Here is a 26191-nt window from a genome sequence, read left to right as displayed (position 1 = left end):
GGGATGTGACACCAGAGCCATGTCCAGGTCTGAGCGCTGAGGTTGGGGAGCTGCAGAGTCCCTGTGGTCGGTGCTCTGTGCTCTGCAGGGTGAGCCGCACACTCAGGTTGCTCCATCTCCTAACGCTGTCCCTCGTGTCCCCACAGCGACTGCCTGGCCCTGCTCCAGGTCCGCTCCATCCTGCAGCACCTGGGCCTGGAGAGCACGTGCGACGACAGCATCATCGTGAAGGAGGTGTGCACGGTGGTGGCGCGGCGGGCGGCTCAGCTCTGCGGGGCCGGCATGGCGGCCGTGGTGGACAAGATCCGGGAGAACCGCGGGCTGGACTTCCTCAAGGTCACGGTCGGCGTGGACGGCACGCTCTACAAGCTGCACCCTCAGTGAGTTGCTCGGTGGTGGGCACCGCTTCTCCAGGGAGGGACACTTACTGGTGCATCTGCCCAGTAAGAGCTGGTGTGGGATGGGTAGCTGGGGAGGAAAGGAGGTATTTTGGCTTCTCCAGGGCTTGCCAGTAGCTGAGCAATCTAAATGCTGTTGAGGCGCAGCAAGAACCGGCTGTTCCCTAAGGGATGGGTCACCAAGGCAGATAACACAGCAGCTGAGGCCAGTTTGACGTGGAGATGCCACCAGCTTCAAACAGCCCCACAGGAGCAGTGAGGGGGATGAGCAGGTCTGATCTGAGCAGCCGGTCCCTGATCCGGGTTAAAAGGGCCCATAGCCAAGCAGAGCTGAAGGCTGGAACTCCTAAGAAAATGTTGCTCAGATGGGGACTAAAGACACAGTGCTGAGCTTAAACAGGGCGCATGGGGAGAGGGAGGGAGGGCTATGGAGGGGGGTGAGGCTGGTCAGGGCTGGGAGGTTTATTAGTGCTCTCAGGGCTTGGTGGGACTAGAGAAGGGGACAGATTTGGCCACGGGGACATAAGGACATTGAGGGACTAGAGAGAGTGCAGAGGAGGTGACAGAGCTGGTGAGGGGCTGGAGCACAATGTGATGGAGCGGCTGAGGGAGCTGGGGGTTCAGCTGGAGAACAGGAGCTGAGGGGAGACCTTCTGATCTCTGAACTGCCTGAAAGGAGCTTGGAGCCAGGGGGGTCGGGCTCTGCTCCCCAGGAACAAGCGCCAGGAGCGGAGGAAACGGCCTCAAGTTGCCCAGGGGAGGTTGAGGTTGGATGTGGGAACAATTTCTTCCCCAAAGGGCTGTGGGGCATTGGAACAGGCTGCCCAGGGCAGTGCTGGAGTCACCATCCCTGGAGGGCTGGACAGACAGACATGAGGTTCTCAGGACATGGGGCAGTGCCGGGGGTGGGTTACAGGTGGATTTACGGTTCTATGAGTGTGTTCTGCTAAGCGTGAAGCTGCCGGTGGTGTGGACCTGGTGGGGGTGCGCAGGGGTTTGTCCACAGCAGGTTGCATCAGCCTCTCCCTCCCCGTGCCCCGCAGCTTCTCCACCGTCATGCACGAAACAGTGAAGCAGTTGTCTCCCAAGTGCGAAGTGACCTTCCTGCAGTCGGAGGACGGCAGCGGCAAGGGCGCGGCGCTCATCACGGCGGTGGCGTGCCGCATCCGGGAGGCCGGCCAGCGATAGGAGGCAGGATGGAGGTTTGCCGAAGAGTTTGGTTTCAGCAAAAACAGGACATTTCCCCAGCCGCCCCCCCCTCTCCGTACACACACACACACACACACACACGTCCGTGGCCTCCCCTCGCAAGCAGACTCTTAGCTTTACTTGTTCTCTTGAGATTCCGCCAGTGGGACCGGAGATGCTGTGTGCTTTGTATAGAGTTGTCTTGGGAGTTTTATTGCATGCCATAAAAGTGCACATCAAGTAAAGCTAGAAGTGTCTTTTGGCTGTCTACCCGCATCTCCAGTTAGAGCTGGACGGTTCCACGTGCAGCCTCCTCCAAACACCAGCTTTCCTCCCACCTCACCACTCACATCTTCCCTAACAGCAGAATCGATAATGCCAGAATAATTAAGACACTGCATTGTCACTTTATAGTAACTGGTACCTATTTATGTATGTCGGAGTTGTAGCGTGTCCGTGCTGTAGAAAGCAAACCTCTTTAAGATTGGGCTAAAGACCTGCGTTAGTCTTTTACCCTGATCAAGGCTGTTTTATTTCCATGAAAGTCATGGTAACTCTTAAAGCACAGGGTGCAGAATTTCAACCGGCGTGTTCCGAGTCTGCGCTGCAAGATACCAAGTATCTCTGTTGGTGAGCAATACTAAAGAACTGCTGGACCCCAGTTTGAGGTTCCCCTCCGACTGCTCCAGCAGAGCATGTGCCTGGAAATAATTTGGGGACTCAGGGTCTAATCCCATTTCCCGACCTCTCACCCGCACCCTACACCGTGTAGTAACGTGGTATATCTGTGTGTTACACCCCCCAAAACCACTGGCCCCTTCCCCCGGTGCGTGCGCGGCACGAGGAGCCAGCGCCGGGTCGGTGTCGTCCCCGCGCCCCAAACGTGGCGGCGGGTCCGGTTTGCTTTTTGTCTGTGAAATAGTGCTGCGTCCTCAGCCTTGTAGGTGACACCTGCATTTATACACTGTATATTTATGTTTCAGGATATCTTTTTGTGTACATAGTCTCGGGGCGGGGGGGTATAGTGTTTAGTTGTAGCTTCACCTTTTAATGTCATTGAAGAGCGGTACAGAGTACTTATTTTCTTGTGTTATTTTTTTAATTTAAGTTTTTCTTGGGGTAGACTGGAGAGAGAGACCCAGATTCCTGAGGGCAGTTGTACAAGAGGTTTGGGCCTTCTGAATTTACCACCAGAACAAAAGGGAAACCAGCAAATTACTAATGATTCCCACAAATACACCTTCGGTTTGGAGGATAGAGTTTCTGTCTATTTTTGTGTATATTTTTATATTGCTTGGGGCAGCCTCATTACCAAAAGTATCTCTTCTATGTTGGGGGTCAAGTTCAGTAGCACAACGTTCAAGCAAAATTACTCTTTGGGCATTTTAAATGCTTATTTTTTTTTATAAGCCTCAAGACAATTAAAACAAATCAAATCTGTGTATAGAAACGATGTAAGAAACTGAGTTTAGTGGAAGTTTTAGAAGATATTAAATAAATCGCTGAAAGATGACACAGAAATCCTCTTAATACGGTACCAAGCAGTTGTGTGTGATTCTTTCCTGACCAGACCAGCATTTTGCTTACCGGAAAACCAATCCAGACGTGGTTTAACCGCCGCACCGCGCAGAAGGTCGTGTTAGCGGCTGTATTTTCAGTCTCTTATCCAGCTGTGCCCCTTTGGAAACACGTAGCATTCGGATCACTTAGCGAGCTGTAGTTTTGGGGGGAGAGTGGGAAGGATCGGGACTGTGGGCAGCTCTGCTTTTGTAGCTCCAGGATTCAGGGGGTGAGAAGGAATGTGGGGCTCTGTCCCTGCTCCGGCGGAGCGGGGAGACCTTTCCCTCTTGGAACACAGGAAATTCGGTTGTGGCGCAAGTTCCTGGAGCTCCAGCCGCTTTGGGTCTGTCCAAAGTATCCAGGCTGGGGGGTCACAAAACCATGAAGGCCACGTGCTGAACTCGAGGATACGGATCTGAGCTTCATGAGGTCAGGGAGGTTTTTTGGCTGGATACCCACAAGGATCCTGTAATCCTTGAAAGCTTTTGCTTCCCCTTTGCTTTGCATCAGAATAAAGCAGGGTCTGGCGCGTTATCAGGGGAAAAAGCACGACTTGAAGCATTAGGACACCCCGTGTTGAGCTGCAGGCGTTATTAACCACTTGGAGAAGCTTCTGCTCTGTGTCCAGGGCGATGAGCACCAGAGATGTTTGCTGCACAGTCTGATTGTAACTTGGCTGGGACTGTAACCTCACACCAAAACGTTCCACGGGATGTTATGTGAATGTGTTGAAAATGAAGAAGGGAAGATGAAATTGTAACTATTGCTATGAAGGGAAGATCGAATCTATATGTAGGGAGGGATGGACAGACTGACCCACCGGGCTGGCGCAGTCTGTCTCTCCTCCAGTGCGAAGCGCTGCTCTGTGGATTGAGGACGGCTTTTGTTTCGCTTGGGTTGGTCCCATTGAGATGCATTTTCTTTGCACTCCTGGTGTTGTGCTGGCACCTTCTCCAGGGTCTTCTGCGATGCTGGAGACACCGACCTTTCTTCCCCGGCAATTCTCTCATTGCTGCTTCAGACAGAATTTTATTGTTGCTGCTTTAAAAAAGAATAATTAAAATATATATATATATATATATGCAAGCAGCAAATTATTGAGCTTTTCAAAAGGAATTTGCCTCTTCTTGAAGTCAAAGGTTGCATAGGGAGAAGCGTCACAGTGAGTCACCACGATGTGTGAGGAACACGAGAGCTCCCGTGGTTTGACCCCAGGTCTCTTATCAGGCAATTCAAGCTGGCTGGGAGATAAGGGGGTGAAAAGGCCCTGTGGGTGGGAGGGAAGCAAAACCCACAAGTAACAAGGTCCATGACAGCACAAAATGACCTGGGATGGGGGGACCCCTGCTCCTCCACACCCCCCTGCCCTCCTGGCAGAGAAAAGAGAGGAAAATTCTTCTGCCACATCGTTGTTATTGAACCGTTGCGCTTGCTCGTAGAAGAATGGTCACTGACAGCAAAGGAGGCGATTCCTGCTCATTCGGACAAATTGGTGACATCCCTGACAAGTCTGGAGCAAAGAAAATGCATCTTGATGGGGGTGTTGGCTCCCTCTGGGCCAGGGGGGGTTAAATAAAGCCAAAGACTGTTGGGCTGCTAGCGGAAATGAGTGACTGTAGATTCACCTGATGTTATTTCGTGTTTACAATATTTATTTTTAGTAATTGACTGCGATGATATTATATATAGGCTTCCTTATTTTTGTACTTTTCATACGGTTTTCCCGAGTGTGGTGGTGTACTCCCCAGCTCCCCTTCGCCACGATTGCTGCTCCTAGTCGGTGACAAATAAAAGAGACGAAAAAACCAACCAACCGAGCACCCATTTTCTGGGGTGAGTTGTGATGTGTTTGGGTTTCTGTGCTCCGCGCACTGAGCTGCTCCATCCCCATCCCAAATCCCCAGGTCGGGCCGTGGGGAAGAAGCAGCAAAGCTGGGAAGGGATTATTTCTTTGCATTGAGTCCCTGCACAAGCAGGAGGGGGAGGGAACCAGGACCCCAAAGAACAAGGGAAGGAGTTGGTTATGGCTGGAAAAAGTATCATGATTAGTTTAACATAAGCTCTTGCAGGACCTGGACCTGAACCCTCAGCACATAAATTAAACGCAGGTATTTTAATGTACCCCTTTTGTTCTGCCATTAACAAGCAGCCCCTATTTCTTTCCACTGAATCAATGAGTTTTAAAGACTTGGTGCTTCTAGGTATAAAAAGACAAAGTGCTTACTTAAATATTTGATGCAGGTGAACGCCTTAAAATGCTTCTTTCTGCTTCCCAATAAATAGGATACAGTGCAAGATTATAGAGATGCATCCACGGGCTAATTCTAGGAGAAAAAGCTATTAATAGTAGAAAAGGATGGACACTTGAAATCATTTATTGACAAGTTGCCATGTTTTTCCATCTTGCCCAACACATTTTTATCCTTGTTATAAAGTACAAATGGTTTTCTACTTTTCTGACAACGTTAAAAAAATAGGCTAAAGAGGCAAAATTCCCACTTTGAACCCGCAAATCCTGCTGTAGGGATTCAAAATTCAAACAGACAAGCATCAAACTCAACAGACAGAAAAAATGAACGCGGTGTTATCACTTACGCTCGACTCCTTTGTCAAACCAACGGAAAGGAATCCCTTGCTCCCGGCTCTTCCTTCGGATCCTGTGACCTCGCTTAACTGATGGGAAGTTTGGTAACACACACAACTCAAAAGGCACTCGAAGGTCACAAGTTCCTGAGCTAAAACGGGATATATTCCCAATGTTACAGCTGAAACAAGTCGCAAAAAACGATGTTTGGAAAGTGGTGTTTGGTTCACGTGAGTGTATTAAGTGCTGCTGCTGTGTCACAGACTCAAAGGATGGTTAGCGCAGGTTTTCAGCACATGGAGAATGATAATTCACTTATGAGCATCCTCATGAGCAAATTCACGTGGTATAAAAAGAAAGGGAAATATCTGCTGCAACGTTTAAAAAGTCCAAGAACAAGAAAGAAATGTATGGGTGTGAGATGCAATAAAGGCTTAAAACCCAGCAGGTTTGAAAGTCCGTACAGTTCAATAACTAACAGAAGTTGACAGGCAACATTTACACAGAGGTACTTGGCCCTAATGGAAAAGGACCGCAAAATAAAGCAGAATATGGAGCTGGTATTTACAAACCAGTTGTTAAAAAACCCAAAAACCAACATAAAACCCACACGTCCTATCACGTGTGCTCCGAATCCCACAGGTAAGCTCATAAGACGTTCACGCAAACCCCCTATTTCCAATTTGGCTCAGTTTTCGCCCAGAGAAATCAAAGCGTAACGTTTCCCAAACACGGAATGGCTACTGCCTGAAGATGCGGAACATAAATAAGAATTTAAAAAATAGGGGATAACTAGTTTTGGCCTAGATAATTTCTGATCTTCAGATATGCATAGGAGTATACTAAGGCCATGGATATATCAGCTACAGTGTAAGGCCTTTGTTGTCAGGGCTCTGTGCATCAGCAAGGCAGGTAACGGAAAGCAGAGTCCTACAAGCGCTACTGCATCCCAATGGAGAGGGCTCAGGGTTCCGAATTGTCCGGCAGCGCCTCACCCTCCGTTTTCTTCTGCGGTGACGTGTACAAGAAGTTACAGCAGATGTAGAGCGGGAAGATGAGGAGCCTGCTGTCCAGGTTCATCACCACCTGCTCCTGTGAAACAAGGGGACATTTGCACAGTGGGCGACGCGGATCAAATAAAACCACATTGAGGTTGATACTAACAGTCATTCTATAATTTTAATTACTAGAGATTAAAAAGCAGAAGATAAATCCCCAAGATAGTAACTCACCTTAAGCAGAGGTTTGATAACGTTAACACTGATAAGATATTTTCAAAATGTTTATAACACTTTGCCCCGGTGCTGCCGACCAAAGAAAATAGAACCGTAGGAAATGGCTGAGTAAACGTCACCTTCGGGCACCCCGGGGAGAAAAGGAGACGACTCTGCCACCAGCAGCTTCGGGAGATTTAACCACCCAGGTTAAGTTCCAGTTGGTTGGTAGGAACTGGTTTTAGCCCAAGAACTTTGGCCTAGCAAAACGGAAACCTTCTCCTACAGCGAGGATGGCATTTACAAGAAGTTTTCTATTACTTACCATCTACATATCACTGCTGATTAGGAATTAAGAAACTTGATGACCAAGTCTTTCACATTCCTTACTAAATTCTGCTGCCACAGAGGTGGAAATGGGCACGTTCTCTTCAGAAAACCCCACTCCTCTCTGAGGCTTTTTGACAGAATAATAACTACCACCCTTGAACAATATGCAGATGTTCTTTTAACTCTTCAGCTTATAATACAAGAGTCTTCAAACAAGCTTCAAATTTGCCTCTAAAGAAGCAGGAGGCTGCTGGACACGTTCTGCAGTAACCTCAGCAGCGCTGGGGAAGTCGTTGTCCAGCCGAGCGCGACCCCACAGCAGCACCAACCTCACGGTTATCCACCTTAACGAAATCCACGCTACCCTACTCTAGTTACACTTCCCAAACCAGCGTTATCTTCCACCACATCTAAAAGGAACGCTTGGAATTCCACATAAGCAATAACAACGAGAAGAGCAACTTCTCTTCAAAAGCATTGTTGATTTCTCAGCATTTGTTTCATGCCCTGGACTCCACAACTCAAGTTCAACAGCTCAAAAATCCACAAACATACCTGGTCCTTCTCAAAGGTTAGGATCTGATATCCTGTTGCTCTACTGCAAATGATTTTCCCACTGCTGTCAAAAGAGGCCAGACGTAACCTAGGGATAGAACAACACTTACATGACTTAAATTCCCCAGAGCTTAGTTTTTCCAGCTCAGAGAGTTTCTCCCAAGGAGACAGAAGAACGTTTTCAAAGCTTGGCGGCAACAAAACATAACACAAGCACTATGGAAAGATGTAGTAACAGGAAGGCATCTTAGCATGCACGGCAGGGTCTGCCTGGGTGGGCAGGGTTTACCTGAAGGCGATGTTCCTCCGAGGCTGCAGGCTGACCGATCCGCTGCATGGCTGATTCAGCGTGTTCCGCTTGAAAATGATGTAACGATTGGTGTAAGTAACAAGCAGGTCAAAGCCAAAGTTGAAGCCCGTCCACCGCCAGCAGTACTGAAGAGAAGTAAAAAACCAGGTTGTGATGTGAATAATAAGTGTCACTTCTCCAATAAATCACACTGGGGAGTGGGATTCTCGGCTACAGGGATGTGTGGTGGTTCCTGGATGCTTATTTGGAATATAACACATCTTGGTGGGCAACCATGCACTTTGTGGCCGTTGTCTTGTGCAGTTATCTGTCTGCAAGCTCAGTACCAGCTGCCTTCCAAACGTACAGAAATACATTTAGCACAAGTGGATCTAAAACACGTCTGTAAGCGGTGCTGTGTTTGTGAGCAGCACCTCACCGCAGGTCCCGTCCACGCTCAGCGCGCTCCTGGGAGCACAACAGCCTCATGTTTAGCGAGTTCAGTGGGAAACAAATGCATGTTTCCTATATTCTCGCAAGACCTGTTACCTAAAGACACACACATGTATATGGAACACATGGGGGTTCTGGCTGTGGCTGTTCCATGTTTTATCTAGAAAGCTGCTTTTTCCAGTTAAAAAGACACCAGTGATCACAGGTATATTTGTGCTGTGTGTATTTCACAGTCTCAAATGACAAGTCATGGCTACATCCCCTCCTTTCACACACCACAGGTTTTGCCAAACATGGACTTGCTTGCAGCCCAAGAACGCAATTAAAACACTAGATCCGTATTCATGGCAAACACAGCAAGTTTTTTCATCCTTCTAGGGAGAGCAAAATAATTTAGTGTACCATCTCCATTACATCTTCTGGATGAAGCTTGACAATTAAGACCTACGTGTTTTGAGAATACAGAACATGCCTAAGACATGTCAGCTCCGCACAGGCGTCGCCACGTGCCGTACTTACATCACCGTCCTTTGCAAGTTTTCGACCACACCTCATGCTGTTTCCTTCCATTTCCTCTTCATTTAATTCTTGAGGCCTACAAGAAAAACGCAACTTTAAGGACACTTCAGCTTTGTGTGGTGCTTTAATGCGGGAAAGGTGAACAGAGCGGAGTAAACGGGTCTGACTGTACGACCGACCCTTCTTTGAGCAGAGCTTAGACTGGATGACCTCCCCTTCCTACCTGAGCTGTCCCATGAATATCCAAACACTGCACAAAACCGCAACGTAAAGCCGCTCGACACACCTCAGTCAGGTAGGACTTGTACAAAAGAACCTTTCCAGGTAAGAAAATAACAGCCGTTGCAATGAAATAGTCATCCTAAAAACCACCGAGTCCTTTTTACGTGCAGTGGTGTGAGTGGGGAGGCGCAAATCACCACCACCACCAGGATGGTGCGGAGCAGCTGTGCTGTGAAGAAGCGCCCGCAGATGGTGGAAGGTTTCTCAAGCAGCTGGTTACACAACTTGGCTATAAAAAGTTTACCCTCAGCAATCGCGAAGTGCCACAAGCTCCTGGGTTCTGTCACCCTACACCACCGCGAACTTGTTTCACCCAACAGTTTCCATGGGCGCTTCAATACGCAGGAAAATCTTGCAGAGCCGGCAGGAGTAAAATCGGCTCTGGTTTTCCAGAGGTATGTTACTCACTTTAGATACGATTACATCATTAACCAAATAAGTCACCATTGCCAGAAAGTCTTCAAGTTACACTGAGGAGAAACGCTTCGAGTGAGTATTATAAATCACAATGAAAGGCAACCCCCCCACGCACGTTCAATTAAACCACAATATCAAACAATATCCTTCGAGCAAGAAGGAATGCAGCGTCTGTTCTCTTCCTACAGCACACAGGAACTTGCGGCTACAGCTTTTAGGAACAAACTCGGTCTGTGGGCTTTTCACTCCCTTTCTGTAAAAATAAATCCTGGAAGATTATGTATTTTGTGAATAAGCTAAGCAAATAAGTTAATGACGCTGAGCAAATTCATCCAAGAGCCTTCCATGTGCCTTTTCCACATCTTCTCGCTGAACTGGTTAGCTGACCCAAATTCAGTAATGGTGATAAAAGATTTATTTCTGTTTAATTAGTAACAAATTTCACAAACATCAGTACGTGATGTTCAGCCAGACATTACTATTTCCCTCTCTCAGCTCCTCGAGCAGCCTCAGAAGATGCAAAACTCCCACTTTCAACCACTTGCACTGGCCTAGTGAACAGTCAGGTTATTCTATTTCCCGCTTGAACGTTGCCAAAGAGACTCTGAGAATAGAAGCAATTCCGGTCATGGACTCGAAAGATCTGTCTTGCATCTGCCACAGAACAAACTCCAGCCCTTTTAAATGCAAACTACATAGGAGAGAAACGTTTTCTTCTCCTCTCTAAAGTTCTCAAAAGAGCAAACCACATCACACATTCCAAAGCAATATCGTTTCCATGTTGGCAGGCCTGGAATAAGAAGGTGCAATTCTGCTCTGCACCAGGTGGGATATGAAAATAGAGCCTCAGCGCATCTAAGACTGCACAGTCTGTCCAGCTTTCTAAGTTTGCACCCTTATCTCTACAGGAAAAAATGTGTTCAGATACTGATAGAGGCCGTGAGGGTGAGAGGAAGGGCAGAGCTGGAGAAGAGGATGTTCTCACAAAACCTCAATTCTTTCCTTTTAGCTACAGGTTGGTCAAATGCCCAAAATATTTGCTTTAATACAAAGGAACATTTGCACATCTTCCCTTCTAAGACACCAGAGCTCGCCAGGCCAAAAAGGGATCTCAGGGCTTCAAATGACATTGATTTTCTCAGAGATCGCTTGCTATGCACTAACGACGCTCCAGGTATTATTAACTACAGGGAAGGTCTCCAGGCACCCGTACCCACACCCCCATCTCCACAGAACACCCTGTGCAAAGATAATTAGTCCATTATTGCCTATTAAACAAACAGTAACCTGGATGCCACCTTGAACCAGTTGGTAAACTACTAAAGTCAGAACTTAAGAAATACTGAAGAGAAACACGACGTTTTACTCACTTCTTCCCACTGCCATTAATGGAAGAGCTTGGCAATGAATCTCTTACTCCAAAGAGTAAGCAAACAGATTCTGCTGCGGAGTAAAATTCCCTCTGCCTGAGATTTTCAGTTTTAGGGGACTTATGAAAGAAAAAGAAATCCCATACTGTGAAAGAGCAAACTAGACAAGCAAGAAAAACGTGGTGAAATACTCTGCTCGTTTTAAGAGGCACTGAAATCATCAGCCCTGTAGTTGAACGTGAAAGTTGCTCCTTTAAAAGCTGGTACGACCCCCAGCATCTTCACCGCAGTTTTCTATGAAGCTGACAGTTCAAATGCTCTCACTGTGTTACAGTGAACTACCAAAAGACATCCAAAAAAGCAAATATACAGTCTTATCTTGTGTCAGGATTTTTATGACTATGTTAATACTAATTTTCACATTAACTGTGCTTCCCATACAAGCACAATCTACAACCATCTACTATTAGATACGTCCACGACAGCATTACAAGAAAAATCTTCCCAAAACAACAACAGTATCAGAAACAAGCTGCGACCACCTGAGATTAATCTTGAGGAGCTAAATGATGAGATCACAATGATGTACTTCACCACCTCCTGAACGCTGCTATGGCCAAAGAGAACCACTTCTTCCAAATCCTCATTATTCAAAGACCAAAGTCAGAGTTCTGGGGATTTTTTAATGCTATAATAACATCAAAAGGAAATAATTAAGGGAATATTTCCTATATAATACACCGTTATTCCACAGGATGCTGGGGCTAAAGCATAAGCTGTTTCAAAACAGAACTGTCTCTATTTAACAACAGGTCTGTTGGTGGCTGGTTGTTCAATAACAATCCAGCCAAAACCTCCACCTGGCAAATCCTTAACCACTCACTGCCGGAGAAGCGCATCAAGAACATCCATTGTTCACCCCGAAGGAAGAGGAGGGATTTGTAACTCTGCTGAGCACTGCACGGCCTCTGCTTCAAACCAGGACAGCGTTTTCAGATTGCAATTGATAAGTGACCCTACCACCGCAATCGAACACGCTCGTCTTCAGAACGGCAAACGCTGGGCTAACAGAACTGATCCAAGAAAATAAAGAAGCTGGTTTATCGGTATTTGAAAAGTAACAAACATTTTTCAGCTTCCTGATCTGACATTTATTCTCCACAAAGCACATGAAGAACCATGAGAGAGGATAAAGGCACAAACAGCTCCCCCAGTCGCATTTTGGCAGAGGTTTGGTATTTAGAAAGTGATTAAGGGACCTGGCTCAAAGCAACGTGGCAAAAAGCAAAGCAGAAGGAAACAGTTTATGATCACACACGTACATGTGACATACGTTAAATCAACGTCCAAGCCTGATAACCCGTGTGGGGCACAATGCCCAGCTACGCCTTCCGCACAAACACCAGTGCAGCCACCTGCAAATCATTGAAAGGGCACAGAAATGTGGTGGTTGTCGTTGAGTTTCCTCAATGGCAATGCAACGGCAACAGTGCAGCAAGGAGAAAACACAGGATAACTGAGGGCACAGGGTCTTAGCAGGGGAGAAGGATGCACTGCCAGGGAAGGGCCGGAGGTGCTGGCAGTGCAGGGAGCGGCCAAAAAAACACAGGGGGAAATTCAAAGGGAACGAGGCAAACGGGTCACAGGGTGCTGGGCCCTGCTGGGTGCTGGGCCCTTGGTCGCTGCCTGGAAGGCTGGGATGGGAGCGGCAGGAACAAAGGTTTGCGTGGAGTGTAGGGGAAAGGGACCTGGGGGTCCTGGGGACAGCAGGGTGACCATGAGCCAGCACTTGGCCCTTGTGGCCAGGAAGCCAATGGGACCTGGGGTGGGTTAGAAGGGGGTGGTCAGTAGGTCAGAGAGGTTCTCCTGCCCCTCTGCTCTGCCCTGGGGAGACCACACCTGGAATCTTGTGTCCAGTTGTGGCCCCTCAGTTCCAGCAGGACAGGGAACTGCTGCAGAGAGTCCAGCGCACGGCAACAAAGATGCTGAAGGGAGTGGAGCATCTCCCGGGTGAGGAAAGGCTGAGGGAGCTGGGGCTCTGGAGCTGGACACGAGGAGCCTGAGGGGGGACTCATTCATGTTTCCAGATATCTAAAGGGGGAGTGTCAGGAGGATGGAGCCAGGCTCTTCTGGTGACAACCAGTGATAGGACAAGGGTCGATGGGTTCAAACTGGAACACAGAAGGTTCCACTTAAATTTGAGAAGAAACTTGTTCGTGGTGAGGGTGTCAGAGCCTGGCCCAGGCTGCCCAGGGGGTTGTGGAGTCTCCTTCTGTGCAGACATTCCAACCCGCCTGGACACCTTCCTGTGTAACCTCATCTGGGTGTTCCTGTTCCATGGGGGGATTGCACTGGATGAGCTTTCCAGGTCCCTTCCAAACCCTGACATCCTGGGACTCTGTCATCCTGCATGAACAAAAAATATCAAATTGCCTCCAGCGCACCGCCGGCTCCTGCCCAGCTTGCCCAGGGAAGCAGGACCGTAAGGCTCCTTCCCATCTGCAGCACTTTTCTTAAAGCTGTCCTTAAAACACAAGGCTAATAAGTTACACTGTCATAGCCTCAACACATATTTCAAGGCAAAGCACCAGTGAGAAGCATTAACCAACATAAAAGCGAATACAGAACATCCCTCCCCCGTGTTCACCTCTGGTCGCGTTATACAAGTTTCCTATAGTTCTGCTGTTCAAAGGAGATCGGCCAGTCCAAGGGAACAGATGGTTCCTCAGAGAACAGCAGAGTTGAAACCTCCTGATTTGTGCTTCCCCCCCGCTCCTCTTAATGTGAACTCCAAAGGTTAATCATGTCAGTATATATATGAGAGGAAGGTTTCTAATTTAAGAAAGAAATAAAGGAAAGCCTGTAATATACCTACCCAATATCATTGTCTTGTTCTGCTCTGAGCATGGCAAACCACTGCTGTTTGTAAACAGAGGACAGCCATTCTAAAATTAAAAAAAAATAAATAAGCTTGGCGTTGTCTTTGGAGCTGGGAATGGGGATATTCATAAACATTTGAAATATAGAAATAAAACAACATTGAAACAATAAGGTTACACATTAACTGGATGGCCTGTGCAAACCCACCACTTGTGTTATTCATCTCCAGGCCTCAACTCGCAAGCAGCGGCACAGATAAAAACCAACAGCTAACGCTCAGTAACTCAGGACCACGTTCGTCTTGTGGAGCACTCGCCATTGCCAGAAGTGATGCAACTCAACCCGTTTTCTCAGCGCACAAAGTCCTGGTTTGCCAAGGAGCTTGTTAACGAGCTCCTGGGAGGAGATGATGATTTCTGAATCCCCAATGGGATTCTACACAAGTTAAACAAGAAGAAAACAGAACCAAAGGATAAAGGAAACAGAGACTTATCACAGATACGGTGAAAACAAACAGAAATTGTCCCCTACTGGGAATAAACATAAATCATGTCTTCCTGTGAGAACACCATGAAGATTTTATCGGCTGTATTAATTTAACAGTTGCAACCAAGAGATAAATCAGAACAAAAACTTACAGCTTGCAAGTCAGTTACACAAAAGGGATCACAGGGACCCAAAAGCACAGTGTGTAAGTTCTTCTCAGTGGAGATAACGACCAGGGGCAAGTACACAAGGTCACGTACAAGAACAAACTCAACGGGGATGGCAGGAGCAGTGAGAATCACTGTTAGCACAAAACCACAACAGGTGGGTGATGAAGGTGATAGAGGGAGAGGGGAGGTCACAGCGCTGAGATCTCCCTGCAAGTCCCAGATGGAAAAATTAAACCCAGGCCTTGCCCTGCTAACCCTGGAGTAAAGATTCAGAGATAGGACCAAAATGGGCATTAACCACAGTACAACAGAAAGTATAAAAATGAGTTAAGGAAAACTGCACAGGGAAGGAACAGAGAATGGATGTGCTAGAAGGAAGAAAATAACCAAAATCAGGAGACAGAGCATCTTCTCTAGTGTTGTATATGTACATATCTATTTAATACACCAACTGCAGCTGAACAATGAACACTTGGCTAGAATGATTGCTCTCTCTTACATCCCTTCTATGCAAACAAGAAATCCTAATATAGTATTGCAGCTTTCTCCTGCAGGTCCTTGAGAACAATTTCACCTACAATAATCTAAGAGGTTTCCACTACAATACAAACCACCCAGCAATTCCACCTGTGCAGACCTGGGTGTGGTGCAATCACCTGAAATCCTGGATGCTGGCAGCCAGGAACCTTTGCAAAAGCTTTTTATTTCTTTTATTTTTTATTATTATTAATCAATGGTAGAGCAAATCAGATACTCTTCCTGCACTAACCACACACTCTCAAACCCTCATTGCTCTGCTTTCCCTCTGTACGACTACAAATCAACCCTGTATCAGCGTTGAAAGAGAAAACATTTTGCTCTCTAGCACCTTGTGAACTGTGCAAAAATGACACGTTCTTTCTAAAAAGCACAAGCAAATCAGCCTCAAAGTTGCCATTAATCTTGTAACAATTTAAGGAAAACATAGATAGAAGGCTTCTGGGTTTAGTGTGGGCACCATTTATTCATGGGAGAACACGAAGGGAACGCTGCCCACGGCAGTGCCGATAACAGCAGCAACATTGAGAAGGAAATCAAGCGCAGTACTAAAAATTTCTGGTTTGCAATATCTTATTCACATGCTGACAAAGCCACTTTGCATGGAAATAACCCACAGTTCTATATCATTAAAGATCTAAAGGGTCCTTCACCCCAAGTTAACATTTTTTATTACAGAATGAAGCTGTACACTTGGGTTATAATCTGTGCCAATCCCCATCTTAAACAAGATGGATTATATTTACTTTACACATCGGTTAAGCACATAAAATCTCACACGTCAAAGATGAGATCTCTTTTTCCGCGTTGTTTTGTGTGTCACACAAAACGTTTTCACTCGCTCAAGGTCCAAACCTGCCCCATCTACTGGACACAAGGGATGGAGCATCAGCAGCGCACGGCTCGCAGCTCTGGGCAATGCGCTGCCTCCACCTGCTGTTCAAACAGCACTTGGAATAGACATTTCAGCACAGGATAGCCAAGTTCCTTCATATTTGACTTCCAAGCAGCGCAGAAGGCATTCTCCATCTCTTACGGTATTAATTTAAACCAGAACCGGGAGGAGGAAAGCCAGGACATTCAAGCAGTGGGAATTGTCCGCTTACGCTCATGAGATGGACAGATTTCTAGCAAGGAAAGGACGTCACCCCCTCCCCACAGGTACCCCCATCACAGAGTCACAATTCGGTTCTGACAGCCACGTTTCTTCAAGAATTTCAGAGCGAAAGAGCTGCTCAAAGTTGGCCAGACATTCAGCTTCAAAGAGCAATCAAGCCATTATTTGTGGAACAGACAGGGTACAGCAGGACGACTCACACATCATCTTAATGGCAAGGAAAGGGTTTCAAAAGCATCTCACAACTTGCTCAGGCTCTAAAGAAATATCCTGAAGAGTCTGTTTTGGCATTATACCATAGTTGTGTTGACATCTATGGCAGCATAGAAGGAAAAGCCAATATGAGATGAAAAAGAAATTAAGTTTATAGGAAGAGAGCAACGTAACTCAAAGGGTAAATTATTTACGTGTGACAAGAGTCGCAAGCGACCCCCAAGGCTACAGATGACAAGAACACAGATGTCAAGGAGTTACAAATAGGAGTGATAAACAGCTCAATAAAAGCAGGGTTGATTTTGGCAATTACACCTAAAACCAGACATCAGAGGCACAGATGAATGGACATGTACAGTGCAGACAGAAATAAACAATAGCAAAGCCGTGTATGTGAGAGCTAAGAAAAAGCCCAAAACGCAACAAACACCCACAAACCAAAAATACCCCAAACTGTCAGAGAGTTAAGATGCCAAATTCAACGCCAAGATTCAACTCTGACAAGGGAACCCTGAACAGAGTGAAATATGGAGCAAGGACATCAGGAGCCAAATTCAAAGGCAGAGCATGAGGTGTCTGAACACTGAGACAGGGAGCACAACTCGCTCTGAAGAGAAAAGTAAAAATGAATTTAAAAAACAAAAGGAAAAAGAAGGAGATGCAGGTGTTTCACATGATAAAAGACATGAATGAGAGTGGAAAAACATTTTCAAGCGCGAGCCCAACTTGAGAATTCATTTCCAGCCTTACTCATGTATCAGCAGCCAGGTTTACAGAGCTCCCAAGCAAAGAATAAACCAGCTCTGAACTCAGACTTCAGCAGAGAGATGAGAATGGGCGTTTTTATTGTTTAGTGGTAATATAATGTTAATAGCCGTATTCTGTAATAATATTAAATGGCATTTCACCCCATGGGCTCCAAAAAGCACCAGGACCTAGAATGAGGGTGTATTTTACACAAGTCCAAATGCAAATAAAAGGACAAGAGCAGAATACATAAATACTCTTTCTCCTCCAAAAACATCCTAAGTATCTGTTACTAAATAACACTTGTCTTTGAAGACGGGAGAAGAGTTCACAGCATTTTCATTTTTAGGTGTTGTTCCAAATCCTATCAAAAATTACCCAGCAATTTTAAGAAAGCTGATGGCTAGGAAACAGCTGAGTCACAGAAAGTCTTGCTCTCTTAAAAGTTTTGAGGTTTTTTTTGCACTTAAACACTGGTAATGTACTAAATATTGATCATAGAGTATTTTGATAAACTGACTGATCAACACAATGCTTAATGCACCTACGTGTGTGCCTATTAAGACTTTTATGCATGTGAATTTAATATTCAGCCTCTGCTGAACCTTCAGCCACAACTGAGATGCTGGAGATAAACACGAGAGCGATAAGACCAGTTGCTCTGCTGGGAAAGGCCCACAAAGCCGGCTCAGCCGTGTCTTCACTCACCTGGGGGTATCAGGGAATCTCTCTCCACAATTCGGGCCGATGCCAAATCACTGACGATATACGGTAACCTCAAGTGTGCGAACACTGGCAGGAACGCGCTTCCCTGTTCTGATTCCAGGAACGCAACGTCACCCTCAAAATCTGTAAGACACAGCACCTGTGTTACCATGTCTTTTCCTAAAGATTTACCAGACCCTATTTCTATTTGAGATTGAGGTTTAACTTGGTGATCAGATGCAGTTATTACAGCCAGGCAAAACATCTTTTGCAGCTAAAATTAAGAAATTCCTTACATTCAAGTCCCTTCAGCAGAAATATTAGACCAAATTTGAATTATACTAGTGTCTTCTACTGAGAGGGCAACAACAGCTTATCCTAACTGAACAACAGCAGAAACAACAAAGCACAAATAGCGATGACGTCTGCTCACTTGAAAATATGTGGACAAAACAGTGGCAAAGCTCTCAGGTTCCAGTATAAGTTGGGGAATGACCTATTAGAGAGCAGCGTAGGGGAAAGGGACCTGGGGGTCCTGGGGACAGCAGGGTGACCATGAGCCAGCACTGGGCCCTTGTGGCCAGGAAGCCAATGGGACCTGGGGTGGGTTAGAAGGGGGTGGTCAGTAGGTCAGAGAGGTTCTCCTGCCCCTCTGCTCTGCCCTGGGGAGACCACACCTGCAATCTTGTGTCCAGTTGTGGCCCCTCAGTTCCAGCAGGACAGGGAACTGCTGCAGAGAGTCCAGCGCAGGGCAACAAAGATGCTGCAGGGAGTGGAGCATCTCCCGGGTGAGGAAAGGCTGAGGGAGCTGGGGCTCTGGAGCTGGACAAGAGGACACTGAGGGGGGACTCATTCATGGGGATCAATATGGAAAGGGTGAGTGTCGGGAGGATGGAGCCAGGCTCTCCTCGGTGACAACCAGTGATAAGACAAGGGGTAATGGGTTCAAACTGGAACACAGAAGGTTCCACTTAAATTTGAGAAGAAACTTCTTCTCAGTAAGGGTGACAGACACTGGAACAGGCTGCCCAGGGAAGTTGTGGAGTCTCCTACTCTGGAGACATTCAAAACACGCCTGGACACCTTCCTGTGTAACCTCATCTGGGTGTTCCTGCTCCGGCGGGGGGACTGGACTGGATGAGCTTTCCAGATCCCTTCCAATCCCTAGCATTCTATGATTCTGTGGTGTTGAGAGCCTGCTGGAAAAGGGGAGAACACTTGGAAGTGAAGGAAGACTGTTGTATTTTAATCTAACCCACGTCTTCCCCAAAGCAAGGCCGTGCTGATCAATCCTACCTTTTATACGCTTGGCAAACCAGGCATCAGCTTCAGCGAGGAGTTGTTTCAAAGAGCCGTTCCAAGAAGGCACTAGCTGGAGGAACATCCACTAAGTCAAACAAACAAACTCGAGTTAATTGAAGTTGTCAAGTAAGTAACATATGTACTATTAAAGAGCCATTTTCATAATGCATTAATTCCTACAAAGATTCCAATACTCTAATAAATAGTTTTGGTGAATACCAAAAAGGGTAAAACTCTCATCATGTTACAAATGTTACTATTGATGAGTTCAACTTGATAAAGCCCCAGTCGGCCCCTTTGCCACGCACCTTTTTGAGAGCAGTATACACATCCATTTCCACTTGCATTACAAACAGGTTAGAAGAGCTAATCAGCTGTTTCATGAGGTTTATGCTGGAGAAAAAAAAGAGAAGAAAATCATAAGACTTACACGAGACAGTACAGATAACACCAAGCAACAAGCTAAGTAACAACCAACCACCAAGAACCTGGAAACTTATTCATAGTGCGTTATATACTCTGAAATAAATTGTACTTCAACACTGAACGTTAATTGAAGCCCGAATACCTGAGTTCTTTGAAGAGTTCAACACTCTGGTGAGTCATCAGGTTATTCAAGAGCCATTCAAGGCACCTGCATTAAAAGCAAGGAATTAATAGCTTCATCTTTTTCTCATGTATGTCAACATTCCTGCAACAGTTGCTCAGGCTCACAAAGCCTGGGTAGGTACCGCAAAATTTTGAAATAACATGAGACATGAATGCAGAAAAATATCCAAAAGAGTTATTACAAAAACAAAGTTTACCCCAGAATTTTCTGAAGCTCTTAAAGTGGCATTTAGTTTCTCTCAGGGTACAGTGCAAGCTAAATCCAAAGTAATGCCACAAAAAGCACTGAGAACATACTCGCTCCCAGCAGAACGAAACAGTTTCCACTAACCTCGGCATTCTGCTCCCAAATGTGTAATTATCCCTCCTAATTAAGATAAAGTTAAGCTTAAGTTCTGCTTATTAAAGCAGCTTTACGATAAAACAGTCAATGATCACAAGTATTATTTCACTGTCACACTGCAGACCAAATATATTGTCTTTACTGATGTAATTAATTCATCCACAGCACAGGCCAATCAATCTACTATAATCTACACCAATTTGAAAGTAATTGATTATAGTAGAAATTCAAAAACTAAACAGAAGGAGAACCCAAGCCAGAAGGCTCTTAAAAACCAACAACTTGGGCATTATTTTACTGTTTGTAAATTCACACTTTTAATTAGCAGCATACAAAGCAGCTTGGAGAAAGTAATTCTTACTTTTTCTTCACAGAGTCTAACCCGTACGTCTCCGCTGAATTATAATAACCACAGACGGTTTTTGCATTAATGGTTTCCTTCATTGTTTCACCACATCGCTGGATTAAGCCATCCTGCGGGGAGGAGAAAACCCACAAATATTCAACGTTTTAATTTACTAACAGGATACGTCAAAGGTTGTGCAGTTCATACAAATGTTCATGCCCAAACAATTACCCAAGTCACGCGGGCTACAGTGACCTACGCTACGTGATCCAGAAAACTTAAAGCAACCTTCCTCAGAAAAGTACATTTTTCTTAAGAATATATCACATGAAAGAAAAGCTTAATAAATACCCTCAGGGTAGAACAAATGAGCTGTTAAAACATATTTTATTCTACTCCTAGATAGGATTCTCAAAGCAAAACTTAATATTACAACTGAATCTTAGTCACGGCATCTTAAAACAAAACGACTGCGTTACGCTTGGGTCTGAAGAGATGATTCATTGCTCTGGATGAAACAGTGCACACGTGTGAGTATATATGAGCTGTTATCTTTACGTAAAAAGAAAACATAAAGATACAGCAGACGTGTTACTTACGAGCTGCAGCATGCAGGCTGCTGCTAGAAGCGCAACGACTCGGCTGGGTTTTATTAAGACATCATCTCTGTACAGTGAACCAAAAGCCACCTGGAGAGCTGAAAAGACACAAGTATCAAACAAATATGGGATGTGGAGTACGGATAACTAAGAGAATCCTTAAATAGAAACAAACCGCACCAGTGCTCGGGATAAAAAGCCCAAGCACACACATAAGCTGAAAACGCAGACCACGGTGTTAATGAATAAAATACAGTTCTTTTCACCATTTAAGCAAAATATTCACCTTAAACAGTCACCAAGACATGGGACGGGGCAACGTGGAGAGTGGAAAAACTCGATCAAAAGCACCTAAACCTCGTGATCCTCCCCTGCCACTGATCACTGGTGTAACGTTGAGATATTGCTATGATGCTACAAGTTCCTCTGTGATTCTTCTGGACAACACAACTTCTTCACTCCACGATGCTCAGAGCCATAAAAACCACTCTGCCCAGTCCCACTGCGTCCGAGTTCAACTCCACTGGTGACCCCAGTCAAGCTCAAAACTGAATGAGCACAGAACTCACTCTCTCAAGTTTCTTATTTAGTAGTTTGAAAATTATTCTTTAAAAATATATTTTTTTTCAGTTATTTTTGGTCAGGTTCAGCTTCACCTCTATGTTCAGTGTTTATGTTAAAATAAAAGCTTCCCACTTACCTTCTACATCGATATTTTGGTCAGGAATCTCCAACTCTATGACGTTCATATTAGATTCTTTCCAAGATCCGCTGAACATACTGGAAAAGTAGCCTGACTGTATGAGGGAAGATGAGAGCAAAACAACTCAAGTGAGAGATTTCATTCAGATGAGGACGGTCAAAAGCAGCACATGGAACAAAAAATCGTTAATATTTACCTTTACGCAGAGCAAAATGTATTAAGGGAACCATTCACAAGCTAAAACATTCTGACATACTTGAGAAAGGGCTAATTGTAGTTGCTCTATTTCTGAAGGTGGAAACGTGTATAGAAAATTTGGACCATGTATCTGTAATCAGAGTAACTAAAGAGCTTTAAAGGGCTAGAAAAGCCACATAGGCTCTTTTCCTACAAACCACACCACCAATGGGGATATAATTAGTCCAAGAATTAGGTCCTTAATGTTATCAGTGGACAACAAATCCTGCAGGCATTAGGAAATGCCAGGTTGGGTATTGGGGGAAAAGAAAAAAACAGGCATGCAAGACATACAAATTAATGTACAAGGTTGTAGTCTCATACCAAGGACACATACACATACACCATTTATGTAAATATACCTTTTATTATAAAGTGTAAGGCATATAAAACTAGAATTTGATAGGTTTCCATCCCAATGAAGTGAAATACACTGCTCTACTAGGATTCATGATTTTCCTTCTCAGCAGCAGATGTGCCCATTATGAGATGCTATCACTCACTGAAGTTTACCTGAGAGATCAAAAAAATAAAGTCTATTTGTACAGCACCATATTCCCTGACCCCTTAACTCAGCATTTCAACCCAGGGTGGCAAATCAAATCAAAATCAAAATTGCATTTTACGTTATGTAAATATTTCTATATTTCCAACACATCCCCTAACTCCGATGATACACAACGCGCTGCTCTCAAAACCATGACCGTATTCATCGTACCAGTCCTCATGAGGCCACCTTGGCTTTGCCAGGAAGATCGACTCCTCAATTTGCTGAGAATTCATCATTTTAGTAAAGAGCATCAGCAAAAGGAAACCCTCCGTTTCTCCCATTTGCTGCTCACGGGTAGGGCAGCACCTCACTGCCCTTTACCAAACTAAACACAGGAACGGAGACTCGGGAAGCGGAAACATTCAGAGCGAGTTATTCTGCTCAACAAGCCAGAGACACAGTCAAAATTTCATTTAAGAATCATTTAACTTCCAAAATATTTTACCTATAGTAACATAATTCCAATGACAGAGCATGAATCGAAACAGAGCAATTAACTTGAGCACGTTTCATCTCACGAGAACATCGCTTGTACAAGGCCCCTACAGAACAAATCCTCACTTTTCAAAGCCTGTTATAAAGCATCCATGGAAGCGATTAATAATCAGTTTTAGCCACCAGCCCACTAGCTTCACAAACTTGAGATGCAGCAACAACAGAATAGCAACAATTAATAACGCCATCACCGACCGGCCCAAGGAGGCATCAGCAATGGGCCCACCCTGTTGATGCTGCACAGCCCAAGTCTGACTGTCCAACCCGTTTATATCCCCCCTTCGTTAAATCAAGCGTGATTAACGCTGTATCTGCAGCATCCTCTTTGGTCACACACACCCACTGCTCAACCTTGGGCTAGACACAAGTGATTTTCCTGCCCTTGTTTTATGCTCTGTAAAAGGTTCTAACACATGCAAAAATAAAGGGCTTTTTCCTACAAGAAAGCAATGAAATTTCCCTCACTGCAGCCAACGCAAGGAATTGTTTTACCTGCACTGTGATCACGGCTTTTACACAACAAAATCAAGAATTCATTTCTACCATCACTTATTACACCATAGAAACTGTGTTCAAACTGCTGAGTGTCTCACAGCGTCATCTGCACCCTGTAACACACAGAATCATTTTGGTTGGACTAGACCCTTTAGATCAAGTCCAACCGTAACCCAACTCTAGTGCTAAACCATGTCCCTACAAACCTCATCTACGCATCTTTCAAACATAAAACTGCTTTGTGTTTGCCTACAGCTACCAAAGTGCACGTTTTCAGGTATGGTACCTCATCTTACGTCCTCTTCCTGCTTCAAATACATTGCTTCCAAGGTCAGACTCCACTTTAACGTCAGCAGCACAACTGAATTAGACATTTCACCATAAACCCATGGTTTCTCCCCACTTCTGTCCCAGGACAAGTAACAAAGGGAACAGTCAGTAAAGATAACTGTACCTCTTCACTCCCAAAGAGTAACACAAAGAACTTCACCTTCATAGAAGTCCAAAATAAAATGCTGGTAGAAACAGCATCTTTTTTGCAGGTACGCACTAAGATGTGTTCCTTTCCAGAGCTTCTATGCACACTCTCAAGAAATAACAATTACACCAATTTCCACGAAGAAATAACAAATAGAGAGACCCAGCTACAGCAATTTCACTTCAGGTTCCTACACCCAAGTACCAACAAACAGTAAAACTGAACCGGGCCAGCACATGTCTTACAAATCCATTCTGGAAGCGCCTTCTTCGCTCTGCAATAACATTAACATCGCAGGAGACTCTCAGTCATTTGTTTAGCAAACAAGAACGTATTCTCAGGACATCAAAAGATAGTTTTCAGGGCTGTTTGCACAACGGATGTGCCAAGGTTAAGATGAGTAGATTAAAACAAATTAAATAGAGACAGAAGTGAAGAAACTTTTCAAACACAAAGCTCCAGTTACGCTTCCTAACGTTACTCTCAAAAGTACAAGACAAGCTGTTTAACTGTTTGCATTCACAGAAAGAGTGAGAAGTCAAAAATATAAGGAAAAAAAGAAAAAAAAGTCTCATCACAACATTTACCAAGTATTATTTTATTAAAAAGAGTTTCTATTGTAATAAATAAGTTGCTTACCTGACGCAAATATACCTTATGCAAGTTCCACTCCTCTCCCAGAGCACAAATTTTGATATCGCTGTTCTCGCCATTCAAAAACAGAGTCTGATAAATATACTTAAAAGTGCTTTTCAGTTTTTTCCTACACAAAAAAGGCAAACAGAGATACACTCCTTCAATTTTTCCTGTTCCAGAAGCAGCATTAACACACACCACAGGACATTTTTCTCCCCACCCCCACGGTTCCCCCGCTCACAGAATCCCAGAGTGTCAGGGGTTGAAGGGCCCTGGAAAGCTCATCCAGTGCAATCCCCCCATGGAGCAGGAACACCCAGATGAGGTTACACAGGAAGGTGTCCAGGCGGGTTGGAATGTCTGCACAGAAGGAGACTCCACAACCCCCTGGGCAGCCTGGGCCAGGCTCTGACACCCTCACCATGAACAAGTTTCTTCTCAAATTTAAGTGGAACCTTTTGTGTTCCAGTTTGCACCCATTGCCCCTTGTCCTATCACTGGTTGTCACCAGAAGAGCCTGGCTCCATCCTCCTGACACTGCCCCTTTAGATATCTGGAAACATGAATGAGTCCCCCCTCAGTGTCCTCTTGTCCAGCTCCAGAGCCCCAGCTCCCTCAGCCTTTCCTCACCCGGGAGATGCTCCACTCCCTTCAGCATCTTTGTTGCCCTGCGCTGGACTCTCTGCAGCAGTTCCCTGTCCTGCTGGAACTGAGGGGCCACAGCTGGACACAAGATTCCAGATGCACTCTCCCTCTTTTACTGCAGCTGCTGCCGGGACCTTCCAAAGCCAATAAGAAGCGACCCCCCAGACCCACCTCACACCAAACCCTCCTCGTCCCTGCACAAGCCCCTGAAACGCGCTCAATCCCCGAGTGTCCCAGTGTCGGCGCCACCACCCGCCCCTCAGCACCGCGGGGACAGCCCGCACAGACTCGCAGCCCTCACAGAGCCGCAGCCCTCACAGAGCCGCAGCCCTCACAGAGCCGCAGCCCTCACAGAGCCGCAGCCCTCACAGAGCCGCAGCCCTCACAGAGCCGCAGCCCTCACAGAGCCGCAGCCCTCACAGACCCGCAGCCCTCACAGACCCGCAGCCCCGCACCTGCGCGGAGTGTTGAGCAGCCGCTCCTCCCGCTCGGCCTCGCTATCGCTGTCGCTGTCACCGGGCCCCTCGGCCCCGCCGCGCTTCCTCTTGCCGCCCCGGCCGCCGCCGTCCCCGGCCGCCCCATCGCCGCGCGCGGGGCTCGCCCGCCCCCTCAGCACCCGGCTGCTCAGCGAGCCCATCGCCGCTCCAACGCCGCCGCCGCCGCTTCCTCATGGGGCCGCCCGGAGCGGAGCAGCGACACCGGCGCCTCAGCAACGGCCGGTGGCGGCCATGGCGGCGCC

At 46.0% G+C, this 26191-nt stretch overlaps 2 protein-coding genes across 6 annotated transcripts in view; one reads left to right on the top strand and one right to left on the bottom strand.

Moving 5' to 3' along the window:
- Window positions 1-1586, top strand: part of LOC308050306 (hexokinase-2) — a gene marked incomplete at its 3' end in the record, with an annotated part of 28182 nt that extends 26596 nt beyond the window's left edge. The window contains exons 17-18 of the mRNA XM_080360351.1: window positions 147-380; window positions 1442-1586. Coding sequence (XP_080216477.1) covers window positions 147-380; window positions 1442-1586 — 379 coding nt within the window. The remainder of the gene's footprint in view (window positions 1-146; window positions 381-1441) is intronic.
- A 1004-nt stretch (window positions 1587-2590) lies between these two features.
- GMCL1 (germ cell-less 1, spermatogenesis associated) lies at window positions 2591-26191 on the bottom strand. 5 transcript variants are annotated; one of them, XR_013923393.1, is made up of 16 exons: window positions 25908-26191; window positions 24811-24934; window positions 21914-22010; window positions 21214-21311; window positions 20630-20742; window positions 19885-19950; window positions 19625-19709; window positions 19311-19401; window positions 18018-18158; window positions 14035-14104; window positions 9091-9166; window positions 8119-8264; window positions 7830-7917; window positions 5742-6822; window positions 5371-5483; window positions 2591-4184 (listed from the first exon to the last, which is right to left on the bottom strand). XR_013923393.1 is itself a non-coding variant. In XM_080360340.1 (14 exons), exons 1-14 carry the CDS (start codon window positions 26087-26089, stop codon window positions 6694-6696), a joined length of 1506 nt encoding a protein of 501 aa, XP_080216466.1. In that variant the 5' UTR covers window positions 26090-26191; the 3' UTR covers window positions 5506-6693. The 5 variants fall into 5 exon arrangements, 2 of the variants coding, with proteins under 2 accessions (XP_080216466.1, XP_080216467.1); XR_013923394.1 differs by having other exon boundaries at window positions 2591-4187; window positions 5371-5470; XR_013923395.1 differs by lacking the exon at window positions 2591-4184 and having other exon boundaries at window positions 4420-5483.

Source organism: Nesoenas mayeri (genome assembly GCF_963082525.1).
Source record: "Nesoenas mayeri genome assembly, chromosome: 27".
In the NCBI taxonomy this organism is placed as follows: Eukaryota; Metazoa; Chordata; class Aves; order Columbiformes; family Columbidae; genus Nesoenas; species Nesoenas mayeri.
The sequence above is the reverse complement of the archived record's forward strand: the minus strand, read 5'-3'. Positions and strand labels throughout refer to the sequence as shown.

Excerpts from the sequence above, each read along its gene's own strand:
- GMCL1 (XM_080360340.1), bottom strand. The coding sequence starts at position 26,089 with ATGGGCTCGCTGAGCAGCCGGGTGCTGAGGGGGCGGGCGAGCCCCGCG. Across the intron at positions 19,951-20,629 it reads TTAGACTCTGTGAAGAAAAA|GTGCCTTGAATGGCTCTTGA; the intron begins GTAAGAATTACT and ends CTTTTAATGCAG. Across the intron at positions 19,402-19,624 it reads TGTATACTGCTCTCAAAAAG|TGGATGTTCCTCCAGCTAGT; the intron begins GTGCGTGGCAAA and ends TGTTTGACTTAG.